This window comes from Scyliorhinus canicula, chromosome 19 (assembly GCF_902713615.1).
Source record: "Scyliorhinus canicula chromosome 19, sScyCan1.1, whole genome shotgun sequence".
Taxonomy (NCBI): domain Eukaryota; kingdom Metazoa; phylum Chordata; class Chondrichthyes; order Carcharhiniformes; family Scyliorhinidae; genus Scyliorhinus; species Scyliorhinus canicula.
The window spans coordinates 65,411,555-65,436,573 of NC_052164.1; the positions used below are offsets into that span (position 1 = coordinate 65,411,555).

The following is a 25,019-nucleotide window of genomic DNA, read 5'->3' on the forward strand; positions in this document are numbered from 1 at the left end:
TGTCCAAGGCGTTGTATAGTCGGTGATGGCCATGGCCAAAGGTCTCGACAGAATGTCCGACTCACTGGGAGACATGACCCAGTCCCAGGCTGACCTTGATGATGTGGGACATGTCCTGCTCTCAAATGGAATGGCCGAGGCGCTGCGGAGCCTGTCCCAGTCGCAGGTGGGCATTACTGAGGCAGTGCGGACGACGTCCTAGACACTGAAGAACATCTCCAAGGGCGTTGACATGATGGCGCAGACATTGGGGAGTCACCAGGGCTGGCAGAGTAGATGATGGAAGGGCAACTGGGGCTTGGACCAGCTGCCCCTCCATCCCAAGGTGAACCCTGGGGCCCGATGGGTACCGAGCGGGAGGAGAGGACACTGGGTGCCAACCTGGACCCTTCCCGTAGAGGGGATGGAGGCCGCCAGCTCCCCAGTGTTCCACTCCTCTGGTGAGGCCACGTCCCGCAGTGAGCATATGGAACAGGGCGGCAGCGATGTGCATGTGCCACTGACATGTGAGCCGGGGCCCTCCAGCCCCAGAACCACCAGAGGACAGCTGCCAGTGCATCAAAGGCCTCCACCTCTGATGTGCATCCTGGGGACTCACCTAGACATAGCAGTAGAGCAAGGAAGTCAAAGCACATCACGGATCACTGAGGGCACTGGGAAGGTAGTGGGGGGGGTGGCAATTGGGGGAGTGAGTGGAGGGGAGAGTGGGGTAGCACTATCGGGGGAGTGGGGCATTGTTGGACACCTGTGAAACATTAAGTTGTGTCCCATTCCCTGGGTGTTGAGACGTTGGCTGCTGCGTCCATGGTGTGGCCTCCCATAGTGTTCAGGCATCACGGTCTGATTGGGAAGCTGGACACTAACTCCCACTTGCCACATGGCCCGTCCACCCACGGGAATCCACTCGGGATGTATGAAGTGCGCACTTAACCACGATTGCCAATTCAGCAATAGCCTTCAGCCACATGGCAAGAGGCCTCAACAGTTGATGGGGGTTATGGGTGGTCGGTGGGGCAGACGGGCAGGGACACGGGTTCCCCCCCGGAATGGGTACACACAATCCAGAGGTTGGCATTGTGGAGCCACGTGCGGCTGTAACCCCCCCCCCCCCCCCCCAGCAGATCCCCCTCCCATGACGGCCCCCAGTCGAGTGTGCCCCTCCCCCACTCCCCGCCGAGCACTGGGGCGGCAGGCCCAGTGCCTCCAGGCTCTCTTCCTGTGAGCAAGAATTCCCACATGACCTGCCCACCCATGAGAATCCACAGGAATCCACTGGCGATGTGTGAAGTGCTCACTTTGTTGACAAAGAGACATCCAGACTCAAAACATTAGCTCTGTTCTCTCCCTCCACAGATGCAGTCAGTCCTGCTGAGATTGTCCAGCATTTTCAGTTTTCGTTTTAGATTCCAGCATCCCCAGTAATTTGCTTTTATATAATCTGGGGCCCATGTTAAACGGGTGACTTTAATCCTTCAGACTTGGCCACTGCTCGGCGAAGCTGGGAGACAGACAAGGAGGCTCTAGGGAGAGACTTACTGAAAATTTGCCTTTAGCGTCAGATGGGTGGAAAGGATCACCATCACTATAACAATGGTAAGAACCAAGAGAAGCTGAAAGATCTTAGAACAATCTATAAAAAAAAGACAAGAAAAAAAATTAATTTCCACCGCTCAAATCACGTACATTCCAAGGAGGTGTTAAATAAGCAGGGGGACAATAAACACGTGGCAAAGTGCCGCGCACAGAGCCGAAACTAGTTTCAATTACTGCAGCAACTACCCTCGAAGTCCTAAACGGTGGCAACATTAGACACATTTTATTAATTGCTTTTAGACACATTTTTATTAATTGCTGGCCGTTGTAAAGCTGGAAAATAATTCTGAAGGAGGAACATCCCAATTTCTTTGTACTCTGGCTCAGCTGAAGCTGAATGTTTTGAGAGGGCTGCGTTTGTCTGAGCCTTCGGACAGCCAAAGCTTGTTGACAGTTTCCCGCTAGATCACAGCCTTTTCATTGCGCCAAACGCCAAGCGGCATCTCCCATTGTGCAAGCACCCGGTGGATTTAAGAAAATGGGTTACTAAACAAAACTGCCCATTTTGCACAGAACACTGACACAATTTAAACAGAAAATTACCCCATGGGATGTGGGCGCCGCTGGCTAGGCCAGAGTTCATTGTCTCTCCCCAATTGCTCTCGAGAAGGTGGTGGTGAACCGTTGCAGTGGTTTAGATACACCCCCAGCGTGGAGCAGTTTGATACAACTGCTTGGACATTTTAGAGGACATTTAAGAGTCACCCACATTTGCTATGGGTCTGGAGTCACAGCAGGTTCCCTTCCTTAAATGGACATTATTGAACCAGGTGAGATTTTTTTCAAGGCAATGATTTCAAGGTCATCCTTAAATTGAAAAGTTTAATATGTCAGAGCGAACCCCCTCACTTATCTGAAGCACAGGCTTCATCTCTTTCTGAGCTGGGAGGTCCCCTTTGGCCAATCGTTGACCAATTCAGCAAAAAACAATCATTGTCAAGTGGCCCTTTCCCAGCACACAGCAGGCTTGTGACCACCAACAACCCCCCCCCCCCCCCCTCCCCCCAACCAACCTATTTGACCGGCCCCAACATTGGTTCCTGTCCCAAAATCCTACACTCTGTCTCAATTTTGTCAACTCATGTCCAAGGGACGATGTTGGTATTAGAATCATTACTACAGGTTTAAGCCTCAGTGTGGAAAGGACAGAGGGCTGCCTGGCTCAGGAAACCTGAAAGCTGATTGAAATGCAGGGCCCAGCACAGGCTCAAGGTGGTTTTTAAAAATAAATTTAGAATACCCAATTCTTTTTTTTCCAATTAAGGGAAAAGTTAGCGTGGCCAATCCACCTACAGCGCACATCTTGTGGGTTGTTGGGGCGAGACCAATCCAGGCACGGGGAGAATGTGCAAACTTCACACGGGCAGTGACCCAGGGCCGGGATCGAACCTGGGTCCTTGGCGCCGCGAGGCAGCAGTGCTAGCCACTGCACCACCTAGGCTCAAGGTATTGTTAAAATGGGCAATAGAATACTGTGCACCAGACTGAACTCAAAGCAGAGATATTGGAACATTCTCTGGGCAATACTGGACGAACTCCAGGCGTAGGAAGGCCATTCGAGTTTGTTGACATCTTATTTAGTTGGTGTAATTGTCCCCATCCTGTGCAACATCTTTGCAACTAATAGAACATAGAACATAGAACAGTACAGCACAGAACAGGCCCTTCGGCCCTCAATGTTGTGCCGAGCCATGATCACCCTACTCAAACCCACGTATCCACCCTATACCCGTAACCCAACAACCCCCCCTTAACCTGACTTTTATTAGGACACTACGGGCAATTTAGCATGGCCAATCCACCTCACCCGCACATCTTTGGACTGTGGGAGGAAACCGGAGCACCCGGAGGAAACCCACGCACACAGGGGGAGGACGTGCAGACTCCACACAGACAGTGACCCAGCCGGGAATCGAACCTGGGACCCTGGAGCTGTGAAGCATTTATGCTAACCACCATGCTACCCTGCTACCCATAATGTTGTGAATTATTAATAAAACGCATGTGCTTTGGATCTCTGATCTCTGAGACTAAGTTTCTTCTGATCTAAGTCGAGGCTAAATTATTCCCGAGTTGAAATTGGACATGGGCCGCCAACAAGATGGTGGGCTGCATTTCCCCGATGCGATGTGGGTTTTCCCAATGGTGGAGGTGTGTGGGACATATGCAGGACAATTGAGAGGATCACTGCAGACTCGATGGGCCAAATGGTCTTGTTCTGCACTGAAGGGATTCTATGAATTGCCAGCTCCTTTCATTGGCAAAGGAAGCAGGCCAAGTGTCCACATGCAGCAAAATCGACCATGTCAGCTCCAAGGCGGATGTGGGCATTTTAGACCTCCTCACCCTGATATTTTCCTAAAGTTTCTTTGGACATAGTCAAGCTTAAGTTGGTAAAATATCCATAGTGGGTTAATTAAATCAGATAGCACCTAATTTCCACGTACAGCGAAGAGAGAGAAATCAAGTAAGTAAAAGGGCGTGATTCACCGGCAGCGTCCTTACGGAATCGGCATGGGATACGGTCGGTAGATCCCTCTCCTGGGGTTACCAGATCTCGCAAAACGTCATGATCAGGATCCCGCCCATTGTGTTTAAGAGGATACTTAGCCATGCTGACACCGGATCGAATGGCGACCCGGCATCTATCGACCTCGCCAAGGAGGCCCCAGCCGAGGTCCGATTCGTACTGGTCCCCACAGAGACCAGGCATACGGGTATTTGGGGGGGGGGGGGGGGGGTCTCCCAGGCGATCGGTGGAGAGAGAGAGGCAAGGTGGGGTAGATAGAGAGCTGGTGGGGTAGAGAAAGAGATGGGGGGATGGAGAGATGGGGGGGAAAAGAGAGAGAGAGAGAGAGAGAGAGACGGAGAACAGAGAGACAGTGAGAGGGACATGGGGGTCAGAGAAAGACAGAAGTGAAGACAGACAGACAGACTGTGGCTACGTTGCCAATCCTTTCTTTACCCGCTCTGAGACATGTCCTGGCCTCACAAAGTGCCCAGTCAGTGACTCCGCAGTGGTCGCAGTGTCAGCTTGCCCCCCACCGTGAGTTCAAAGACCCAGTTCACCCTCTGGAAACTATATTCACCAGACGTTTGAAAGCTGGTGGAATTGCAGCAGGTTCCCGCCCCACCACCACCACCACTATGAGAACCCAGAGGCTGCCCGACACAAAGGCTAAGAAGGAGCCAATCACACCCCCAGCATGCAGGACCCAGCCCCTCTTACCTGGTTTCATCTTTCTCACTCAGTTAAATGCTCAAAAGATTCTCACAGTCATTTTTCATATCTGCTTCATGGCAGATTGGCCCTGAAATGTTAAAAGGATTTTTGTTTTATTTGTGAAAAACTGGCACTTTTTAAAACAATTCCAACTATCAGGATCAAAGAGGCATTCATTTGATTTGCAACCTGACAACTATATTCAATTCCCTGCGAGTGTTGCTGCCTTCTCCAAATATTTATCCAATTTCCCTAAAAAGGTTAAACGGTCTCAATCTCATTCATTCCCTTCTCAGTCACTCTCCTCATCTCTCAGTGTAAGCTTTAATAATATTTTAAGATGTACTTTCCAGGCATGGGCAGCATGGTGGTGCAGTGGTTAGCACTACTGCCTCACAGCACCAGGGACCCGGGTTCAATTCCGGCCTTGGGTGACTCTGTGGAGTTTGCACGCTCTCCCGGTGTCAGTGTGGGTTTCCTCCGGGTGCTCTGTTTTCCTCCTCAGTCTAAATATGCCCTTCGAGTCCAAAGGTTAGGTGGAGTGCTCTTTCGGAGGGTTGATGCAGACCCTTTGGGCTTCGTCTGCACTGTTTGGATTCTGTGATTCACCAAATTACATAAAATGTCTTTCCCTATCCATCTGGCCAAACACATTCCTCATTTTAATAATCTGTAATAAAGACGGCAGCACGGTGGCGCAGTGGTTAACACTGCTGCCTACGACGCTGAGGACCCAGGTTTGATCCCGGCCCTGGGTCACTGTCCGTGTGGAGTTTGCACATTTTCCCCGTGTCTGTGTGGGTTTCACCCTCACAACCCAAAGATGTGCAGGCTAGGTGGATTGGCCACGCTAAATTGCTCCATAATTGGAAAAAAATAATTGGGCACTCTCAAAATTGCTTTAAAAAAATAATAATCTGTATTAAATCACCCAACTGCTCCGTTCCAGTCGGTCAAGTTCTCCTCAAACCCATTATTTTCTGTTCCTGCTCTTGTCCTGGTGAGGCAGTGCTGCAGGATTTTCTGTGCCTCTATAAATCATACACTCTGGGCAGTTATCTGTGACATGGGAAAGTGTAACATTCCCTTAGGTTCTAGATGCCCAGTCCCATCACATCTGCATCCCTCTCCCGATCCAATCTCTGCTTTGCCCTCGTTTAAAAGAAAAACTGACAAGGAATTTTATTCCCCGAAACAGAATGAGCTGCTTATCGGAGAGGCACTGCATCAGCCCTCGGGCTATTTAAATCAACAATTCTACAAAATGCCTTCAGAAAGGCTTCATTTGCCATTTGTTTAACATCAACGCTCAACCAAAGATCGGCATTAAACCAGAAAGCACATTGCATTCCATTCAGTCGAATGTCCAATACTGATTTAGCGCTCCATTCACGGACTCTATTGAGCCATGATTTCAGCATGCAATCGACAGCAAATTCATCCCTATTACTAAATTACTCGTGCTTTCCTCAGTATCCATCACCTTGGCACTTGGTCCAGAAGCTCTTTTAACCTGTGTGGATGAACACAAATAAGCCTCCGTTGTACAACTCTGCAAGCAGAAAACTAAACCTGAATCTTGCGACAATCGTGGAGGAATCACACTTCTCTCCATTGCTGAAAATCACCAGAAACATTGTGAACCATTTAGTTCAACTTCTCAACCGGGACCCGCCACCAGCGATCCGGTGGGGTTTCCGAAAAGTTCGAGGAGCCGCCCACACACTGCTTGCAGCTCAACAGATCCAGGAGAAATGCCAAGGACAGAGCATGGGCCTGTACATCATCAATATGACTGACAGTATCTGTGGAGAGAGATGGGAGCTAACGTTTTGACAAAGAGTTCGCTCCGCCCTCTTTTTCCAGATGCTGTCAGGCCTGCTGAGATTGTCCACTATTTTCTGTTTTGGTTTCAGATTTCAGCATCTGCAGTCATTTGCTTTCATTTTGGCCTTGACATCATGTTTGTTGCCCAGGCCCAAGCCTTCGATACAGTCAGCCATGAGGGCCCTTGGAAGGGAATGGGGAGATTCAACTCCCAGAGAAATTCATCGTAGCCGTTCAACCAGTCAAAAACGAGCAGACCTGGGTGCAATAATGCGAAGTCTTCAGATCCATAGCCAGTGACTAATGGAGTTAAGCAGGGCGGCATGCTAGCTGCAAACCACGGCACAGTGGATAGCACTGCTACATCACAGCTCCAGGGACCCGGGTTCAAGTCTGGCCTCGGGTGATTGTCTGTGTGGAGTTTGCACTTTCTCCCCGTGCCTGCGTGGGTTTCTCCGGGTGCTCCAATCTCCTCCTATAGTCCAAAGATGTGCAGGATCGGCTATGCTGAATTGCCCCTTCGAGTCCAAAAGGGTAGGTAGGGTTATTGGGTTACAGGGATAGGGTGGAGGTGTGGGCTTAGGTAGGGTGGTCTTTCCAAGGGTTGGTGCAGACTCGATGGGCTGAATGACTTCCTTCTGCTCTGTAGGGATTCTATGATTCTGTAACTCTCTTCTGCGAGTCTTCGAACGCAGGAATGGAACCCGACCATAATCATTTACCCACTGTCTGCAAGGGGTGCAATTTATTAGAAAGGAGGGGGTTACTGGGAAAATCAGCAGATCTGTAAGGAGAGAAAGCAAAGTTAACAGGCACGGTTCAGCAGCTTCGTCACATCCGAGCTGGTGATGCGACCATTGAATCTCACGAGGCGTCTCATGGAATTCGCGACCCTCGAAGCGGCTTGCAAGATTTAATGAGGTCACGTGAGATGTCAAGATCTGGATGTCGAACAAGATCCAGATTAACATATTTAAATGAGCTATTAGGCTCATTTAAATATGTTTATGTCGGATTCTCCCAGCAAACAGGAATTAACGGCCTCGCCTGGGAGATCTTTACAGGATGCTATTTAGCACTGGTTTCCACAAATATGGACCAGGCATCACCGCATCTGGGAGGAGGGAGGGGATCTCCAGGCCAATAGGGTCCCCTGGGTGGTCAGTCTGGCAGGCTGGTAGCATGACACTCCTGCTGCCACCTGGGCACCATGCCACTTCCATGTAGCACCTTGGCACTGCCACTCGGGCACCTGGCACTGCCACAGTGCTCAGGCAGCACTGTCGGGCTGGCAGGCGCATTGCCAGGGTGCCAGGTTTCCCATGCCTGGGATTGGACCCAGGGGAAGGTGTGCATTGCCTTCAAAAGTGGGGGCTCGAGGACCCCCTCATAGGTAAGTTGGGTGCAGTGGGGGTCCGAACGCCGTGGTGAGGTATCTGTGGGCGGCCACAATTTTGTGGCGGCATTTGAAAATGGCACTCTGATCCGCGAGTTGTCTTCCTGTACTGGGGAGTTGAGTTCGTCAGTGCTGGAAATGAGGTTAATACAGCCGCAGTAGGAGTTCCTCGTGGAAGCCAGAGAAAATGGCAAAATCCCGTTAAACAGTGCAATGCTTCGCAACACTGCAGGTGCCGAGAAACACCCTGTTAAACGTACCCAAAATGGGAAGAAAGTCCCAAGGAGAAACATATTTCTATACACTGCCATTCGAGCTAAATAAAGGGCCTCAGCAGGGAATGCGCAGCCGAGGCCACATTTGGCCCCGTTTTCTCCGCTCGCCGAAACGCCTCAGTGTAGCGAGAGATTGGGACGCCATACCCCAACACATTATGCAAGGGTCCCTAAACGCCCCGCCTCTCCCTGGCACCCCACCAACACCCGCGCAGGGCAACACAGCCCAATCACTGGCACACAAAAAATTACAACTTGGCACCTCGGCTGTGCCAACCTGGCACAATGGGCGGGATTTACATCGCAACACCTTACGAGATCGCATTACATCTTGCAAGGCGTTGTGAGCTGGGTAGATCCCAGGACGAGGCCGCCCAGTTTCTATTGGCCACGGGTTTTTCAGGCACAGCTTGGCCGTTGGATCGCGCCCCTTGTTTCTGTCCCGTTGAATCGTGCCCAATATTTCAAATCCATTTTTCGCTTCGCCAGAATAAAAGAAAGTGAGAATGTGTCAGATTTTAAAGTGTAGCTGTGAGAGATTGCAAAAAAATGTATCAACTTTAAGAACAAAAGACAGGGTGTAGAAGGGGGGCGTGGGGGAGGGGGGACTAATCATTGAGACAATGCATACATGGGACATTTGAAAAGGGGGGTTTAAGATGTAGGAAAAGGTCACAGTCTAAAGTTCTTGAATGATTCAGCACAATACAGCCCCCCCGGGCTCACTCAGTTCAACAGGTGATAAAGAGGAAGTTTCCACTTGTGGGCCAATCTAGAATGAGAGGTCATCGTTTTAGAATAAGGGGTACTAGATTTGAAACAGAAATGAGGAGAGGAATTCATTACCCCAGAGTGCAGTGGATGTCGGGACAGATTATTAATAAGTAACGGGTTGAAAGTGGAGTTGAGGTTGAGATTAGATCAGCCATGATCGCATTGAATGGCGCAGCGGGCTCGAGGGGCTGAATTGTCTATTCCTGCTCCTAGTTCTTATGTTATGTTCTTACTTTACAGATGCTGCCAGACCTGCAGAGTTATTACAGCATTCTCTGTTCTTGTTTCAGATTCCAGCAGCTGCAGTACTTTGCTTATTTGAGATATTCATGAGGTTCCCTGGGGCCATGGATTTGAAAAGCTTTGGTGTTGAAGGTTTGTTGACGCTAGGATAAGGGAGCAGGATTTAACAGCACAAGTGTCACGGCTGGATCAGGAACACTAACGAGAAAGCTGCGCACCAGAGCCACATTCACCAAACCCCACTCCAATCTTTATATCCCATCACCACTCTCTCAACTACCCAGCAAACGACTGTAGCCCTGAGCCTGAGCCTACTGGGAAACATGGCCAAGTTAAAAGAGACATTCTCTTTGGGTATTCATGAAGGCACCAGCAATGTGAAGATGTCAGCAAAGCCTGATGGTTAAAAAGACAAACTCTGGGCAGAATTTGATAGTAAAGATTTTCAAGTTCTTTTGTGGTGGGTTTTTCAGGGAGTTTGTGAGGACCAGTACGGAATGGAACCCGGCTGCAGCCTCACTGAGGAGACTGGTAGGTCCCGGCTGAGATCGCCTCAGTAGGTTTAAACCCTGTTTAGACGCACGCCGTTTGGTCACATCCCACTTGGGCGGGATTACGATTCCAACGCCTCGTGGGACTTGGGTATATCCCACGAGGCGTAAAGAGCCCAAATCAGAGGTGATTCATCTCCAGCGGGAGAACATTGTCTCCCAAACGGAGAATTCTGGCCATTTTACCTCTCAATTAGCTGGAGCAAAGGTCTCGGTCAACATGACTAAGACCCCCTCAGCCTCGACAGCACGGCACTGCACAATACATATACGCTCAATGCAGAAATCAGTGCAGGTACAAACACTAATTCAGAAATGAAAACAAACGCCTCTGCAAAAGTAAACATTTCAAAGAAAATGTGTTTTAGAATACTTGCAGAGCATTACTGGTGATAGGATGGTGGCATTTTTAAATTATTGGGACCGTGATAAATAATTCTGACGATTCGGTCAGGTTTTGTTAGTGCAGTTTTAAGTTTCAGGGGATCGCAAGCAGGGTTCATAAAATCCATTGTCGCGAAAAACAATCCACCTCACATTCTTGCTGTGGGCAACTACAAACTGTGGCAATTTTCACTTTAACAACCAGTCTTACTGAGTCAGGGTCATGTGGTCAAAAATCAATACCTATTCACCGCTTGGGTAAAGCTCCTATACAACGCTCCCATGGCGAGTGTATGGACCAACAATACCAACTCCCAATACTTCCAGCTGCACAGGGGCACCAGACAAGGATGCCCACTGTCCCCGCTGCTGTTCGCACTAGCAATCGAACCGCTAGCAATCGCGCTCAGGGCAGCAAAAAATTGGAGGGGGATCCGAAGGGGAGGTAGAGAGCACAGAGTCTCACTCTATGCGGATGATCTGCTCCTCTATATCTCGGACCCACAAAGCAGCATGGACGGAATCATCGCGCTCCTGAAAGAGTTTGGAGCCTTCTCGGGCTACAAACTCAACATGAGCAAAAGTGAGATCTTCCCAGTACACCCGCAAGGGGGGGCGGGGGGGGGGGGGGGCAGCACTAAAGGGGCTGCCGTTCAAACAAGCCCGACATAAATTCCGCTACCTGGGGATCCAAATAGCCCATGACTGGAAAGGGATCCACAAATGGAACCTCACCAGCCTGACGGAGGAAGTTAAAAAGGACCTGCAAAGATGGAACACACTCCCGCTCTCCCTCGCGGGGAGAGTCCAGACGATCAAAATGAACGTACTGCCCAGGTTCCTCTTCCTGTTTAGATCCATTCCGATCTACATCCCCAAGGCCTTTTTCAAAGCGCTGGACAAGCTTATCATGGCGTTCGTATGGGGGGGAGGGGGGGGGGGGGGGGGTAAAAATGCTAGGATCCCAAAGAAGGTCCTACAAAAAACAAAAACCAGGGAGGGGCTAGCCCTCCCGAATCTACAATTCTACCACTGGGCGGCAACAGCCGAGCGAGTAAGGGGATGGATCCAGGAGCCAGAAGCTGAGTGGGTACGTGCAGAGGAGGCCTCCTGCATGGGAACCTCCCTCCGGGCCCTCGCCACGGCAGAACTCCCATCCCCACCCAAAAAACACTCCAGCAGCCCAGTGGTGACAGCCACCCTCCAATCCTGGAACCAACTGCGGCAGCAATTTGGCCTGTACAAAATGTCGGACAAGGCTCCCATCTGCAACAACCGTAGGTTCACACCAGCACTGACTGACGCCACCTTCAAAAGGTGGAGACAGGACGGGGGGACACTGACAGTCAGGGACCTATACACGGACGACAGGATCGCAACACTGGACGAACTGACAGAGAAATTTCAGCTAGCTGGGGGGAACGAGCTACGGTACCTGCAGCTCAAAAACTTCCTACGAAAGGAGACAAGGACGTACCCACAACCGCCACGACAGACACTACTGGAAGACCTACTGGACGCAAGTATCCTAGAGAAAGGGAACTGTAGTGACATGTATGGCCGACTGGTAGATAGGGACGACACCGTACTGGACGCAACAAGAAGGAAATGGGAGGACGACCTGGGGATGGAGATAGGGTGGGGACTCTGGAGCGAAGCACTGCATAGGGTCAACTCCACCTCCACGTGTGCAAGGCTCAGCCTGATGCAACTAAAAGTGGTACATAGAGCCCACTTAACGAGAAACCGTATGAGTAGGTTCTTCCCGGAGGTGGAGGACAGATGTGAGCGGTGCCAAAGAGGCCCGGCCAACCACGCCCACATGTTCTGGTCTTGCCCCAGACTTGTGGAGTACTGGACAGCCTTCTTCGAGGCTATGTCCAAAGTGGTGGGGGTGAGGGTGGAGCCATGCCCGATAGTGGCGGTCTTCGGGGTTTCAGACCAGCCAGATCTATTCCTGGGGAGGAGGGCGGACGCCCTTGCCTTTGCCTCCCTGATCGCCCGCCGTAGAATCCTGTTTGGCTGGCGGTCAGCAGCACCACCCAGAGCTGCAGACTGGCTGTCCAACCTCTCGGATTCTCTCCAAATGGAGAAAATCAAATTCGCCATCCGAGGGTCGGACGACGGCTTCCACAGAACGTGGGAGCCATTCATGCAACTGTTGCGGGGCCTGTTTGTGGCCAACGTACAAGAGGAAGAATAGTCGGGTGGCCAAGAATCGGGAAAATGGACGGGAATCGGGGGAAGGTAGCCCGGGGGGGGTTACGGGCTCGTTATGGGGGTTTGATGGCAAGCCAAGGCCCAAAACCAAACTATAAATGAATGCCTATAAACATGTGCCTCGGCCATACTGGGGAATGTAAAATATGTATGCTGGCTAAAGGGGGCGGCCACAATTGTTGTTATGAAGATGCTTACCTGTAAATATTCATGTTAAATTTCTGTGTTTTCTTTTTTTCCTCTCTAATAATTTGTAATCTGTCATATATAAAATATGAAAACTCAATAAAAAACATTTATAAAAAAAAAAATCAATACCTAAATGCAGGCAATCTCTCCAAGAGGGGTGCTTTCCAAGTTAGAAAGTGTACCATGGACCAGCTCAAGGCATACAGCTGATGCAGCAAATTTGTAAATAAAATGTGTTTCTTCAACTTAAGAAGCCTGGTGAGTTACATCTTACATGCAAATTCAGAGCAGGCTTCGATAGTTGATAAGATCATGGCTGATCTGATTATGGCATCAATTCTACCTCCATGTCCGCCTCTGTAATTTTTTACTCCCTTGTTAATCAAGAATCTTTTAAATTTGGCCTTAACTATATTCAATGACCCTGCCTCCGCTGCTTTCTGAGGAAGACAATTCCGGCTAACAACCCTCTTGAGAAAAACATTCTTCTCGTCTTCTTAAATGGGAAACCCCCTTTTAAACTCCTTAGTTCTAATCTCGCCCGTAAGGCGGTAGCACACTAGTTAGCACTGTTGCTTTGCAGCGCCTGGGTCCCAGGTTTGGCTCCGGGCTTGGGTCACTGTCTGTGTGGAGTCTGCATGCTCTCCCTGTGTCTGCGTGGGTTTCCTCCGGGTGCTCCAGTTTCCTCCCACAAATCCCGAAAGACATGCTGTTAGGTAATGTGGACATTCCAAATTCTACCTCACTGTATCCGAACAGGCGCCGGAATGTGGTGACTAGGGGATTTTCACAGTAACTTCATTGCAGGGTTGACATAAGCCTACTTGTGGCAATAATAAAGGTTATAAAAGGGAAAACATCCAGTCAGCATCCATCCTGCCAAGTGCCCTCAGGCTCTTTTTGTTCCAATAAGATCACCTCCAATGGGTACAGCCCAGCCTGTTCAAACATTCCTCATCCCAGGAAGCAGTCGAGTGAACCTTCTCTTAACTGCTGATTATGCAGTTATATCCTTTCTTCAGTAAGGAGACCAATGCTGAACACAGGGTTCCAGATGTGGTCTCACCAAGGCCCTGTACAACTGTAGCAAAACATCCCTACTTTTATATTCCATTCCTCTTGCAATAAATGTCAATATTCCCAATCACTTCCTGAATGCTAACTTCGTGTGATTCAATCTGCCCAAACCTTTCTGGACTGCAGAGTTCTGCAGCCTCCCTCCATCAAAATAAGGTGGGACTTCTGCACCCCCACATGCACAACGGGCTGGATTCTCCGTTTCTAAGACTAAGTGTTGATGCCAGCAGAGCACGTGTTGCCTTTCAAGACAGGAACATCGGCACAAAACCATCACCGATTCCTGTTCTGGTGAGGGGCTAGCACCGGTGCCGAGTGAAACTCCCATGGAGCGTGCCAAAAACGGCCAGAGAATGGACGGATCCCGGGCCGCGCATGCGCACAGCTGACGCCTTGCACCGGTCGCACCATAAAACATGGCTCCGGCCACACGCGACCCTTACCCAACAGCCCCCACAGCCCACCGCCTGGCCACCCCCCACCAATCCCCCCAGCCCAAGCAGAAGCATCCCCGGCCAGTGGCACAGATCCCACTGTCCCCACCCATCACGCCGGGTTCCCGAACTCTTGGGACCACACGTGGTCCGTGCCGTCGGGAACGAGGTCCATCGGGAGCGGAGCATCACAGGTAGGGCGAACGATGACACAGAAATAGCGTGGAAACGGCATGCAGCGCGCATCATGATGCCGCTGGTTTGGAGGGGGGGGCGAACATGCGGACCGGCGTCAAACCAGCGCCGGCCCCCATTCCGGCGTCGGAATCCATTCTCCACCCAATCGCCGATCACAATTTCGGTGTCAGGCTACAGAGAATCCAACCCGACGTGTTGTGCCCTGGCAGTGGTAGCCCACTATTGGCCGGTGGCGTGATCTTCAGGTGCTGCCGCTGTCAATGGGTTTTCTCATTGTTCGTAACCTCCGTTACCAGGGAACCTACAGGAGTGGGGGGGGGGGACGCTGGACCGGAAAATTTCATCAATGAGAAGGGCCAGAAAGTTTTGGCCATAATATGTTGTTTTTCTATTCTTATATTTTAAAATTAAATTTACATTACCCAATTCATTTTTTCCTATTAAGGAACAATTTAGCGTGGCCAATCCACCTACCCTGCACATCTTTGGGTTGTGGGGCCGAAACCCATGCAAACACGGGGAGAATGTGCAAACTCACACGGACAATGACCCAGGGCCGAGATCGAACCTGGGATCTCAGCGCCGTGAGACAACAGTGCTAACTACTGTGCCACCGTGCTGCCCGTTTTCTATTCTTCGTGCCAAAGTGCACAAGATCACATTTTCCCACATTATACTCCATCTGCCAAATGTTCTGCCTGCTCACCTAACCTATCTACATCCCTTTGCAGACTCCTTACATCCTCTTGACAGCCTGCCACCCCTATCTTTGTGCAACCAGCAAATTTAGCAATTATACTTTTGGTTCCTTCATCCAAGTCATTGATATAGATTGCAAATAGTCGAGGCCTCAGCACTGATCGCTGTGGCACTCTGTTAGTTACAGCTTGCCAACATGAAACTGGCCCATTTATTTCAGGTCTCTGCTTCCTGTTAACTAACCAATCCTCTATCCATGCTAATTTGTTACCGGTACACCACGAGCTCTTATTTTGTGAAGTGACGGCTGATGCAGTACCTTATCAAATGCCTTTTGGAAATCCAAGTACATCACATCTGCAGGTTCCCCTTTATCCACGGTTTCTTGTTGCTTCTCAAACTAGTAATAAATTTGACAAATATGACTTGTCATACACAACCTTTCTAGATTCACTTTTGTTTCCCCCACTCCCATGCTCATCATAAAACAAGCGAGATTGTACATGATACCAAAAGAAAATCACATTTGGCAGATGGAGACCTGAAATTGTTGCGCCATTCAGTGAGATCATTGAATCATCCTAGTGTAGAACATAGAACATACAGTGCAGAAGGAGGCCATTCGGCCCATCGAGTCTGCACCGATCCACTTAAGCCCTCACTTCCACCCTATCCCCGTAACTCAATAACCCCTCCTAACCTTTTTGGTCACTAAGGGCAATTTATCATGGCCAATCCACCTAACCTGCATGTCTTTAGACTGTGGGAGGAAACCGGAGCACCCGGAGGAAATCCACACAGACATGGGGAGAACGTGCAGACTCCGCACAGACAGTGACCCAGCGGGGAATCGAACCTGGGACCCTGGCGCTGTGCTACTGTGCTGCACACAGCCCACCGACACCCTGAAGAGCCCAATTCCCCACCCTACCCCCATAACCCTATATCTTAGCATCAATGCCTTATATAGTTGTAGTAAGAAGTCTTACAACACCAGGTTAAAGTCCAACAGGTTTGTTTCAAACACGAGCTTTCGGAGCGCAGCTCCTTCTTCAGGTGACTGGAGAGGTATGCATACCTCTCCAGTCACCAGAAAAAGGAGCTGCGCTCCGAAAGCTCGTGTTTGAAACAAACCTGTTGGACTTTAACCTGGTGTTGTAAAACTTCTTACTGTGCTCACCCCAGTCCAACGCCGGCATCTCCACATCATTATATAGTTGTAACTCTAGCTCCCTCAAGTGGTTGATCTAGACATTTCATTAACCCTTGCAGTTCTTACATTTATGATAATATCACATTTCCCAAAACAGTTCAACGTTAATAGGGACAGTATTTAAGTGCAGCAGAGTGATACCTACTTTAGTAGCAAAAACAGGAAGGCAGATTATTCTGAATGGCCATAAATTAGGAGATGAGAATGTGCAACGAGACCTGGGCATCCTCGTCCACCAGTCGCTGAAGGTAAACATGCAAGTACAGCAAGCGGGAAAGGCAGCAAATGGTTTGCTGGCCTTCATAGCGATAGGATTCGAGTAAAGGAGCAATGTTTTACTGCAATGATACAGGACCTTGGTGAGGCCACACCTGGAGTATTGTGTGTAGTTTTGGTCTCCTTATCTGAGGAAGGATGTTCTTGCTCTAGAGCAGGGGTGGGCAAACTTTTCCATGCAAGGGCCACATTCAGAAATTCACAATTTTAAAGGGCCGCATAGTATATTAAGTAAAATAATTACTTCACCCGGTTATGATTCTGGGCGCCTCATATAGAACATAGAACAGTACAGCACAGAATAGGCCCTTCGGCCCTCGACGTTGTGCCGAGCAATGATCACCCTACTCAAGTCAACGTATCCACCCTATACCAGTAAGTAACCCAACAACCCAACCCCCACCCCCCCCCCCCCCCCCCCCCCCCCCATTAACCTTAAAAAAAAATTTAAAATAAAATTTTTATTTTTTTTTAATGACTTGGTGGGCCGCATAAAGACCTTTGGCGGGCCGCATGCGGCCCGCGGGCCATAGTTTGCCCACCCCTGCTCTAGAGGGAGTGCAGAGAAGGTTTACCAGACTGATTCCTGGGATGGCAGGACTGGCGTACGAGGAGAGGTTGAGTCGGTTAAGGCTGTATTCGCTGGTGTTCAGTAGAATGGAGACTTATAAAATTCAAACAGGATTAGACAAGGTGGATGCAGGAAGGATGTTCCTGATGGTGAGGATGTCCACAACCAGGGGGCAGAGTCTGAGAATACGGTGTATCCTATTTAGGAATGAGATGAGGAGAAATTTTGTTAACCAGAGAGTGGGCAAGATGGGGACGTTGCTGCCACAGAAAGCAGTTTAGGTCAAAACAGTGTATGTTTTCAAGAAGCAGTTAGATATAGCAGTTAGCACTTGGGGTGGAGGGGAACAAATGATATGGGGGAAGGCAGGATCAGAGTTGGATATTCAGTCATGATCAGAATGAATGGTGGAGCAGGTTCGGAGTGTCAAATTGCCTGCTGTCGCTCCTATTTTCTATGATTCTATATCAAGTGAAATCACCTTCTACCACCTTCCTATCAGTGCTCACTCCCCAATGTGTTGGCGACATTAACATAAAAAGGTTAAAAATGGGTTGACTGTGCAATCTTGAGCCTGCTCCACCGTCATGACTGGCCTTCTGCCTCAACTCCATTTTCCTACCTGCTCCTCATATTCCTCATATCTCCGAGAGAATCACAACTCTGATCCTGCCTTCCCCCATATCATTTGTTCCCCTCCACCCCAAGTGCTAACTGCTATATCTAACTGCTTCTTGAAAACATACACTGTTTTGACCTAAACTGCTTTCTGTGGCAGCAACGTCCACATCTTGCCCACTCTCTGGTTAACAAAATTTCTTCTCATCTCATTCCTAAATAGGCCTGCCCATCGCGGCCTTTAATATATTCAATGATGGAGCATTCACAACCTCTGGGGCAATGAAATGCAATCATCCACAACCCGGAGTGAAAAGAAAAGTTGCTTCTTTGTCGTGCTAAATAATGAACTCTTTTCCTACAACCGTGATCCTCCGTTTGATATTCCCCAGCCACTGGAACCAACCTCTCAGTGTCTACCTGGTTGAAAATCTTCAGGATGTTGTAAAGTAGCTCTCGTTCTCCTGGACGCCTCGGGAGTATGAGCCCAATTTTCTCAGTCTCTCACCATAGCAACCTTCCCTCCAGGAACCAATTGAGTGAACTGTATTGCCTCCAAGGCAATCATTTCCTTCGTTAGGTATGTCTTTGAGGGCCAGCTACCAGGTACTGCTCTCTCGCGCATATTTGCTCGCCTGCAAAACTCGGATAAACTGGCAAACTGTTTAGAGGGTCCAACAATGTTCCATCGGCGAGACTGGAAGATCCTGCCAGCTTGAAAGGCCAGAAAACCTCACCCATTGTATCAGAGGCTCATAGTACAGGAAGAGGCCATTTGTGCCTCCGTTAATGCTCAGCTCAAGAAATGCAAAATAAACCCTACCACAAAACACACTTTTAAAAAAATAAATTTTCATTGGCTTTACATTTATTTACAACAACATTCACCCAGGGCTATCACACAACAGTAAAGAGGAATCTACAATAATGGGTACATAAAAAGAAAAACAGGACAAACAAATATATATTCAAGAGTAATATATATATAGTTGTGGGATCCTTCTTTATGTGCCTCCAGTGATCAGTTGCTGCTACCGTCCTATTTTAGTGATCTACTTGCTTTGTCCTGGTATCACAACATACCAGGGGACCCGCTTGGCATCAAACAGGTGTGCCTTGGCATTGGTGTTGTAGTCGCACCCATGCACGCCCCGCTACTTGTCCCTTTTGGCCCTGTGCTTGCCCTTGTGTTTTGCTTGATGTCCCCCCCCACTGTCTCCCCCATCCTCTACGCCTTCCCTTTTTCCCCTCCGCCTCCCCTTTCCTTTCTTCTTCCATTGTCCATTTCAACCCTCCCACACTCCCCCACTCCCCCCCCCCTCCTGCCCCCCCCCCCCCCCTTCCACCGATTTGTTGCTGGTCACAAACAGGTCTTGGAACAGGCTGCTGTGGAAAGCCTTCCTCTGATCACCGAACGGCAAATTTTATTTTTTCCAATTTAAGGAATTCTGCCAAGTCGGACAGCCAGTCTGCGGCCTTGGGTGGTGCTGCTGGTCTCCAGCTAAGCAGGAATCGCCAGCGGGAGACCAGGGAAGCAAAGGCTCAGGCGCCTGCCCCTCTACCTATTCTGGCTGTTCTGACACCCCGAATAACGCCACCAATGCGCACGACTCCACCTTTACCCCCACAACCTTGGACATGACCTTGAAAAAGGCGATGACCAGAATATGTGGGTGTGGTTAGCCAGGCCTCCCTGGCACCATTCATATTTGTCCTCTATCCCCAGGAAGAACCCGCTCATGCATGTTCTGGTTAAATGCGCCCTGGCACCACCTTGAGTTGCATTAGGCTCAGCCCTGTGTTTGAGGAAATAGAGTTCGGCCTCTCCAGAGCTTTGACACAGAGTCCCCACCCCCCATCTCCATACCCAGTTCTTCCTTCCACTTCTCCTGTGCCTCCTGGTGACTGTACCTCCTCCAGTAGCCATCCATACATGTCTGCACAGCTGCCGTACCCTAGTTCGCCTGTGGTAAGAAGTCTGTCGTAGGGAGTGTCCTGGTAGCTGGGAGAACATTGCTGTCTCCTTGTGGAGGAAGTTCCTTATCTGTACGTATCAGAGCTCATTCCCTTTTGACGAGTTGGAACTTGTCCGTGAGTTCCCCCAAGGTCGCTGCCCTGCCGCTACGTGTAGGCCCACTATGTCAGTATTCCTTCGTCCAGTCTCCACACATTAAGGGAGGCGCACATTGTCATGGAAGTGAATTTATGGTTCTTGCAGGGCGGACATTACAACCAGCCTAAAGTGGTTCCAAGTTGGTTCCACATTCTCAGCGTGGCCACCACCACCGGGCTTCTTGAGTGCCTGGCTGGGGGGAATGGGAGTGGGGCTGTGGCCAGTGGTACAGGAGCTCTCCTCCATTTGTACCCCCTCCGCCCCCAGCTCTTCGACCCATCTCTGTACTCTTTCTGCGGACACTGCCCAGTGCTAAGTTGGAGGTTCGGGAGGGCCAGCACCCACCTCTCCCCCTGCCCCCCATATCCCTCCTTCTTTGTAGTACGCTCGTTAGGATCCTTGGCTTCTTCCCTCCCCATACAAACACCATCATATAATTTGGGTACTTTGGTGAAGAAGGCCTCGGGGATGAAAATCGGGAGGGATCTGCACCGGAAGAGGAACCTGGGCAACACGTTCTGCACTCTGCCCACCAGTGAGAGCGGGAATGAGTTCCACATCCACAGGTCCCTCTTTACCTCCTCTACCAGACTCTATTTTTGGATTTGTGTCCAGTTGTGGGCTATTTAGATCCCCAGATATCAGAATTTGGTTTGAGCTAACTTGAATGTTGGCCTCCCCAGCTCAGGTTCCCGCCCGCGCGGGTTCATGGCGAGGATTTTGCTCTTTCTCAGGTTGAGTTTGTAACCGGAGAAGGCTCCAAACTCTCCTAAGAGTTCCATTATTCCTCCCATGCTGGTTAGGGAGTTTGAGACGTGGAGGAGCAGGTCATTCCTCTCCACCCCTTTGCCGCTCTAAGGGTGATTGGCAGCCACCAAATACTTTAAGCATAACCTTGTGTCATCCTACTTTTCACGTACTGATCCAATGTTCCCTTCCAACATTCAGCGGTCTCCGCAAACAGCAACAACTTGCATTTATGTGGAGTCACAGAGCTCTACAACACAGAAAAGGCCTTCAGCCCAACGTGTCTGCGTCCAGTCAAAAGCAACCACTTAACTAGTCTAATCCCATTTTTCACCAATTGGCCCATAGCTTGTATGCTTTGGCATCACAAATAATAATAATAATCTTTTATTGTCTCAAGTATGAAGTTAGTGTGAAAAGCCCCTAGACGCCACATTCCGGCGCCTGTTCGGGTAAGCTGGTACGGGAATTGAACCCGTGCTGCTGGCCTTGTTCTGCATTACTAACCAGCTGTCTAACCCACTGAGCTAAACCAGCCCTGTTGCACATCTAAATACTTCTTAGATGTTAGGAAGTCTGAAATAAAGCTGCTCTGAAGAAGAGTCACATTTGACTCAAAATATTCACGCTGTGGTACTGGGGACAGGCTGACAGCAAGGAAAGGTACATAGGCCGAAAACAGGAACTAATAATAAGGCCCTAGCTGGAACCAATATTGGATGTCTGCCAGAGCTCCCAAGTTACAGTAGTTATCACTTTTGCACAATGGACTGTACTATGAATATGTAACTTTGAGACAGTGATCAACTTTGCAGCAAGACGAACTATGAACAAACAGGCCATCAGACTCTGTAATGGGCTAATAGCTGGTCAGACAAGAGTGTTTCAGAGGACAATGGATCTTGATTGAATCACCCTGGTTAAACAGGACTATCCTGAGGTATCGGCTCAGGGAAGAAGATATCTACATCGAAAGATCACGGTCTGGCCAGCTCCTTCACCAGCATGGGTAATATCTAGATCTCAGTAGTGAGTCCGAGTCGTCTCTGCACTATACTCTCAGAAATCGTGACTAAGCTAGCTCTTCTGGATGAAGAAGAGTTGTATTACATTCAGATATCAACAGAATTCCAGTGACAACGTGCTAGTCTGTCGACAGAGTTGACTATGTGTGGAGTTCTGAGGAAACAGGATGAGGGCCATGTGGGTGGAGGATTTGGGAATGGCTCTGGAGGAGGGGGTGGGGTATGAAGTGTTGAGACGAGCCACAATCGCGTATGCACGGTTAGGGTCAATACAATTAAAGGTGGTTCATAGGACACCTCTAACCAGGTCAAGGATGAACTGGTTGTTTGCGGGAGGGGAGGAGTCTGAGCGGTGGGGGAGGGGACCGGCCAATAATATTCACATGTTTTGGTCATGTCCTGAGCTGGGGAAGTTTTGGGGCTCTTTCCTCAGCAACATGTCGGCAATCTTGCGAATGGATTTGGAGCCCAGTCCCCTGGGGGCCATATTTGGGGTGGTCAAGCCAGCCGGAGCTACAGACGGGGGTAGATGTCTCAGCCTTTGCCTCGCTGATTGCTCAGAGGCGGGTTCTGTTGGGGTGGAGTCCAGCTTCTCCACCCTGTGCCTCAGCGTGGCTGGGGCGACTTAATAAAATTCCTGTAGCTTGAGAAAGTTAAGTTAACCTTGAGAGGGGCGATCAAGGGGTTCTACAAAAGATGGCGCATGTTGATTCTGTGCTTCAAAGAGTTGGTCACCGCCAGCTGTTTGGGGAAGGTGGGGAAGGGGGGAGGGGAGGGTCAGGGTGTGGGGGGGCGTTGTTTTTGCTTTGTGCTATTTGTTGTTTGGGATGGCATGAGTTTTTATTCTTATGTATAAAATGTTAAAAATGTAATAACACCTTCAAATAAATAAATACATTTAGACGTCTTCATTGGGTGAAATTCTCCATTTGGGAGATTATGGGCTAGATTCTGTGCCATCGGAATTCGCCCTTTTGCCGGCAGGTTTCCCTCCAGCATGGGGCTGCCCCACAATGGGAAACACCATTGACCAGCCGGCGAAACAGAGCATCTCGCTGGCAAGCTGAACCAGAAATCAGGGGCTGGATTCTCCGAGCCACCGCACCCAAACCACATTCGGCACAGGGGCTGAGAATGGCCCCTTAGCCGGAAATTGGGACCAGCGCTGTTGAAGTGATTCTCCAGTCCACAGAGAATCGCTCGGGAGTCGCTCGGGAGTCGCTCGTGCGCGATCTTTACGGCGCAGGGAGGGGGCCACAGAGGTCCCTTCGCGATTCTTTGCACAAAACTGGCAGAGATCCCGACGGCGTGGTTATAACCACAAATCGGCCTTCAGGAACCCTTGTGTGGGCAGGGGGGGCGATCACTGGGGTGGGGGGGGTCCTCATGGACGGCCAGGGGAGCGATCGGGCGGTCCGCCATGTCGCACAGGGCTGCTGTCGCAGGCCGCTGCCATGCACGGAATCCCGACCGGAGGTGCGGGGCCACATATCAGCAGCCAGGGCTGCAGGAAGCAATCTGGGGTCCTGCCAGCCCCCTGCAGATAGGAGAATCGCTACTTTCTTAAGGAAAGTCCAGGGTGAATCGCCAGCATTTAGCCCCATTTTTGGAGAATCCAGCCCCAGATGAGGCGGGACGGAGAATCCAGCCTTATATTCTCCCACCGGAGTTGAATTGCACCTGATTTGTGCTCCAAAAATCACTACGCAGTTTAGTGTCCTGCACCAAATGAAGAATAAGAGGTAGTCCTGCGGGAATCCTGCTATCGAGCCACCGTTCTGAGAGGGTGGATCATTAGCGAATGCCCACAGTTGGCCATACTCATCCCCCCTGATTTTAAGTGCTGTCAATTTCCAGCTCAGCACTTCAAAAGCACTCAAGTGTGACGGGGGGAACAGAATGCACTTCACTCTCTTTGATGTGGTTGATGTTTGTAAACATTGTGGTTTCAATACATAGACCTACTCATCCATGAAGAAGATGAATGAAGCAAGGCTAACTCTGGTTTGTGGAAGCTGTCAATCAGAGCTGACTCCAGAAATGAATGAATGGCTTGCAGCTAACAGATCTGAGGGGTTTAAACACAGCTCACAGCTGTTCTCTTTCCAGGAATGGCTCATGATGCTTCCACGTAAGTGTTACAACTTTCCCTGCCCCTGTCTGGACTGATTTCTATCTTCCAGATAGGGATCTATTTTCTGTGTGTTCCTGGGGGGGTCCCTCCAGTAAGGAGGTCCCTGTGGGATGTTCCTTTAGTTGGTGGGTCCCTGAGGGGCCCACCCAGTTAGGGGCTCTCTGAGGGGGTGGGAAGTTTCCCGTTTTAGGGGGTCTCTGGGTTGGGGGGGTTGGGCATTGCGTTCATTGTGGGGGGGGGGGGGGTGGAAGGGTGGGCCTCAGGTGGACTTTGAGGAACACACCCTGGGTGACACGTTAGCATAGTAATTAGTATAGCACCTGTGTCCCAGGTTCGTTTCCCGCTTGGGTCACTGCCTGTGCGGAGTCTGCACGTTCTCCCCGTGTCTGCGTGGGTTTCCTCCGGGTGCTCCAGTTTCCTCCCACAAGTCCCAAACGACGTGCTGTTGGGTGAATTGGACATTCTGAATTCTCCTTCGGTGTATCTGAACAGGCGCCGGAGTGTGGCGACTAGGGGATTTTCACAGTAACCTCATTGCAGTGTTAATGTCAGCCTACTCATGACACTAATAAAGATTATTATTGTTATTATTAAGGCACTGACCCCTTGCCCACCACAGGGATCTTCACATTTGGTGATTCACATATAATGGGGGAATCGCGAGGTCCCGGAGAATCTGGTAGCGGGCCCACTAAGTGGATGCAAATGGATCATTAGGACCCATTTTAATTCATTTCCATTCTCCCGCTGGTAAACCCTGATCCCGCTGCCAGCATGGGGGGAGGGCAGAGCATCGTGGTCAGATTGGTGCCTGGACCGATTCTCCACCACAATCGGGGACGCCGCTACCGGCGGCGGGTGACGGAGATGCAATCCTGTCTAAGCAAATCGAGCTACGTTCATGTCAACAACTCTGTTTCTCTGCCCTCAGAGGCTGCCAGACCTGTTGAGTTCTTCCAGCACTCTCCTTTTTATTTATTCTCTCATGAGAGTTCAACACCCCTGGCATCATCCGCAAAAGCATAAGTAAAATAAACAGGTGCTAAAATAAACATTCCACAAATGGGTATCTGTTATAACCTGCCTGCTTACCACTGGCTGGGGACTAATGGATATTTCTTTCTATCCTTCAACTTGTCCTGGATTCTGTGTGGCCCTCACAAAAGTATCACCTGCATTTAGATGAAGTCAACGACAAAAAGGATACAATCTCCGGCGACTTGAATCCAAGCTAAACAA

The 25,019-nt window shown here is 49.9% G+C and overlaps 1 protein-coding gene across 8 annotated transcripts in view; it reads right to left on the bottom strand.

Moving 5' to 3' along the window:
* The window catches only part of LOC119953908 (CMP-N-acetylneuraminate-beta-galactosamide-alpha-2,3-sialyltransferase 4-like), a 232,030-nt gene that overhangs the window by 50,249 nt on the left and 156,762 nt on the right, over positions 1-25,019 (bottom strand). For 4 of the 8 annotated variants that reach the window (XM_038778569.1, XM_038778576.1, XM_038778572.1 and 1 more), the window contains 2 exons: positions 4,823-4,904; positions 1,537-1,630 (listed from right to left, as the gene is read on the bottom strand). The exons of 2 other annotated variants lie outside the window; for them this stretch is intronic. In XM_038778569.1, the coding sequence (XP_038634497.1) occupies positions 1,537-1,630; positions 4,823-4,832 (104 nt within the window). In that variant the 5' untranslated portion in view covers positions 4,833-4,904. Of the gene's footprint in view, positions 1-1,536; positions 1,631-4,822; positions 4,905-15,402; positions 15,484-25,019 lie in introns of all 8 variants that reach the window. 2 more of the 8 variants (XM_038778570.1, XM_038778573.1) reach the window with 2 other exon arrangements.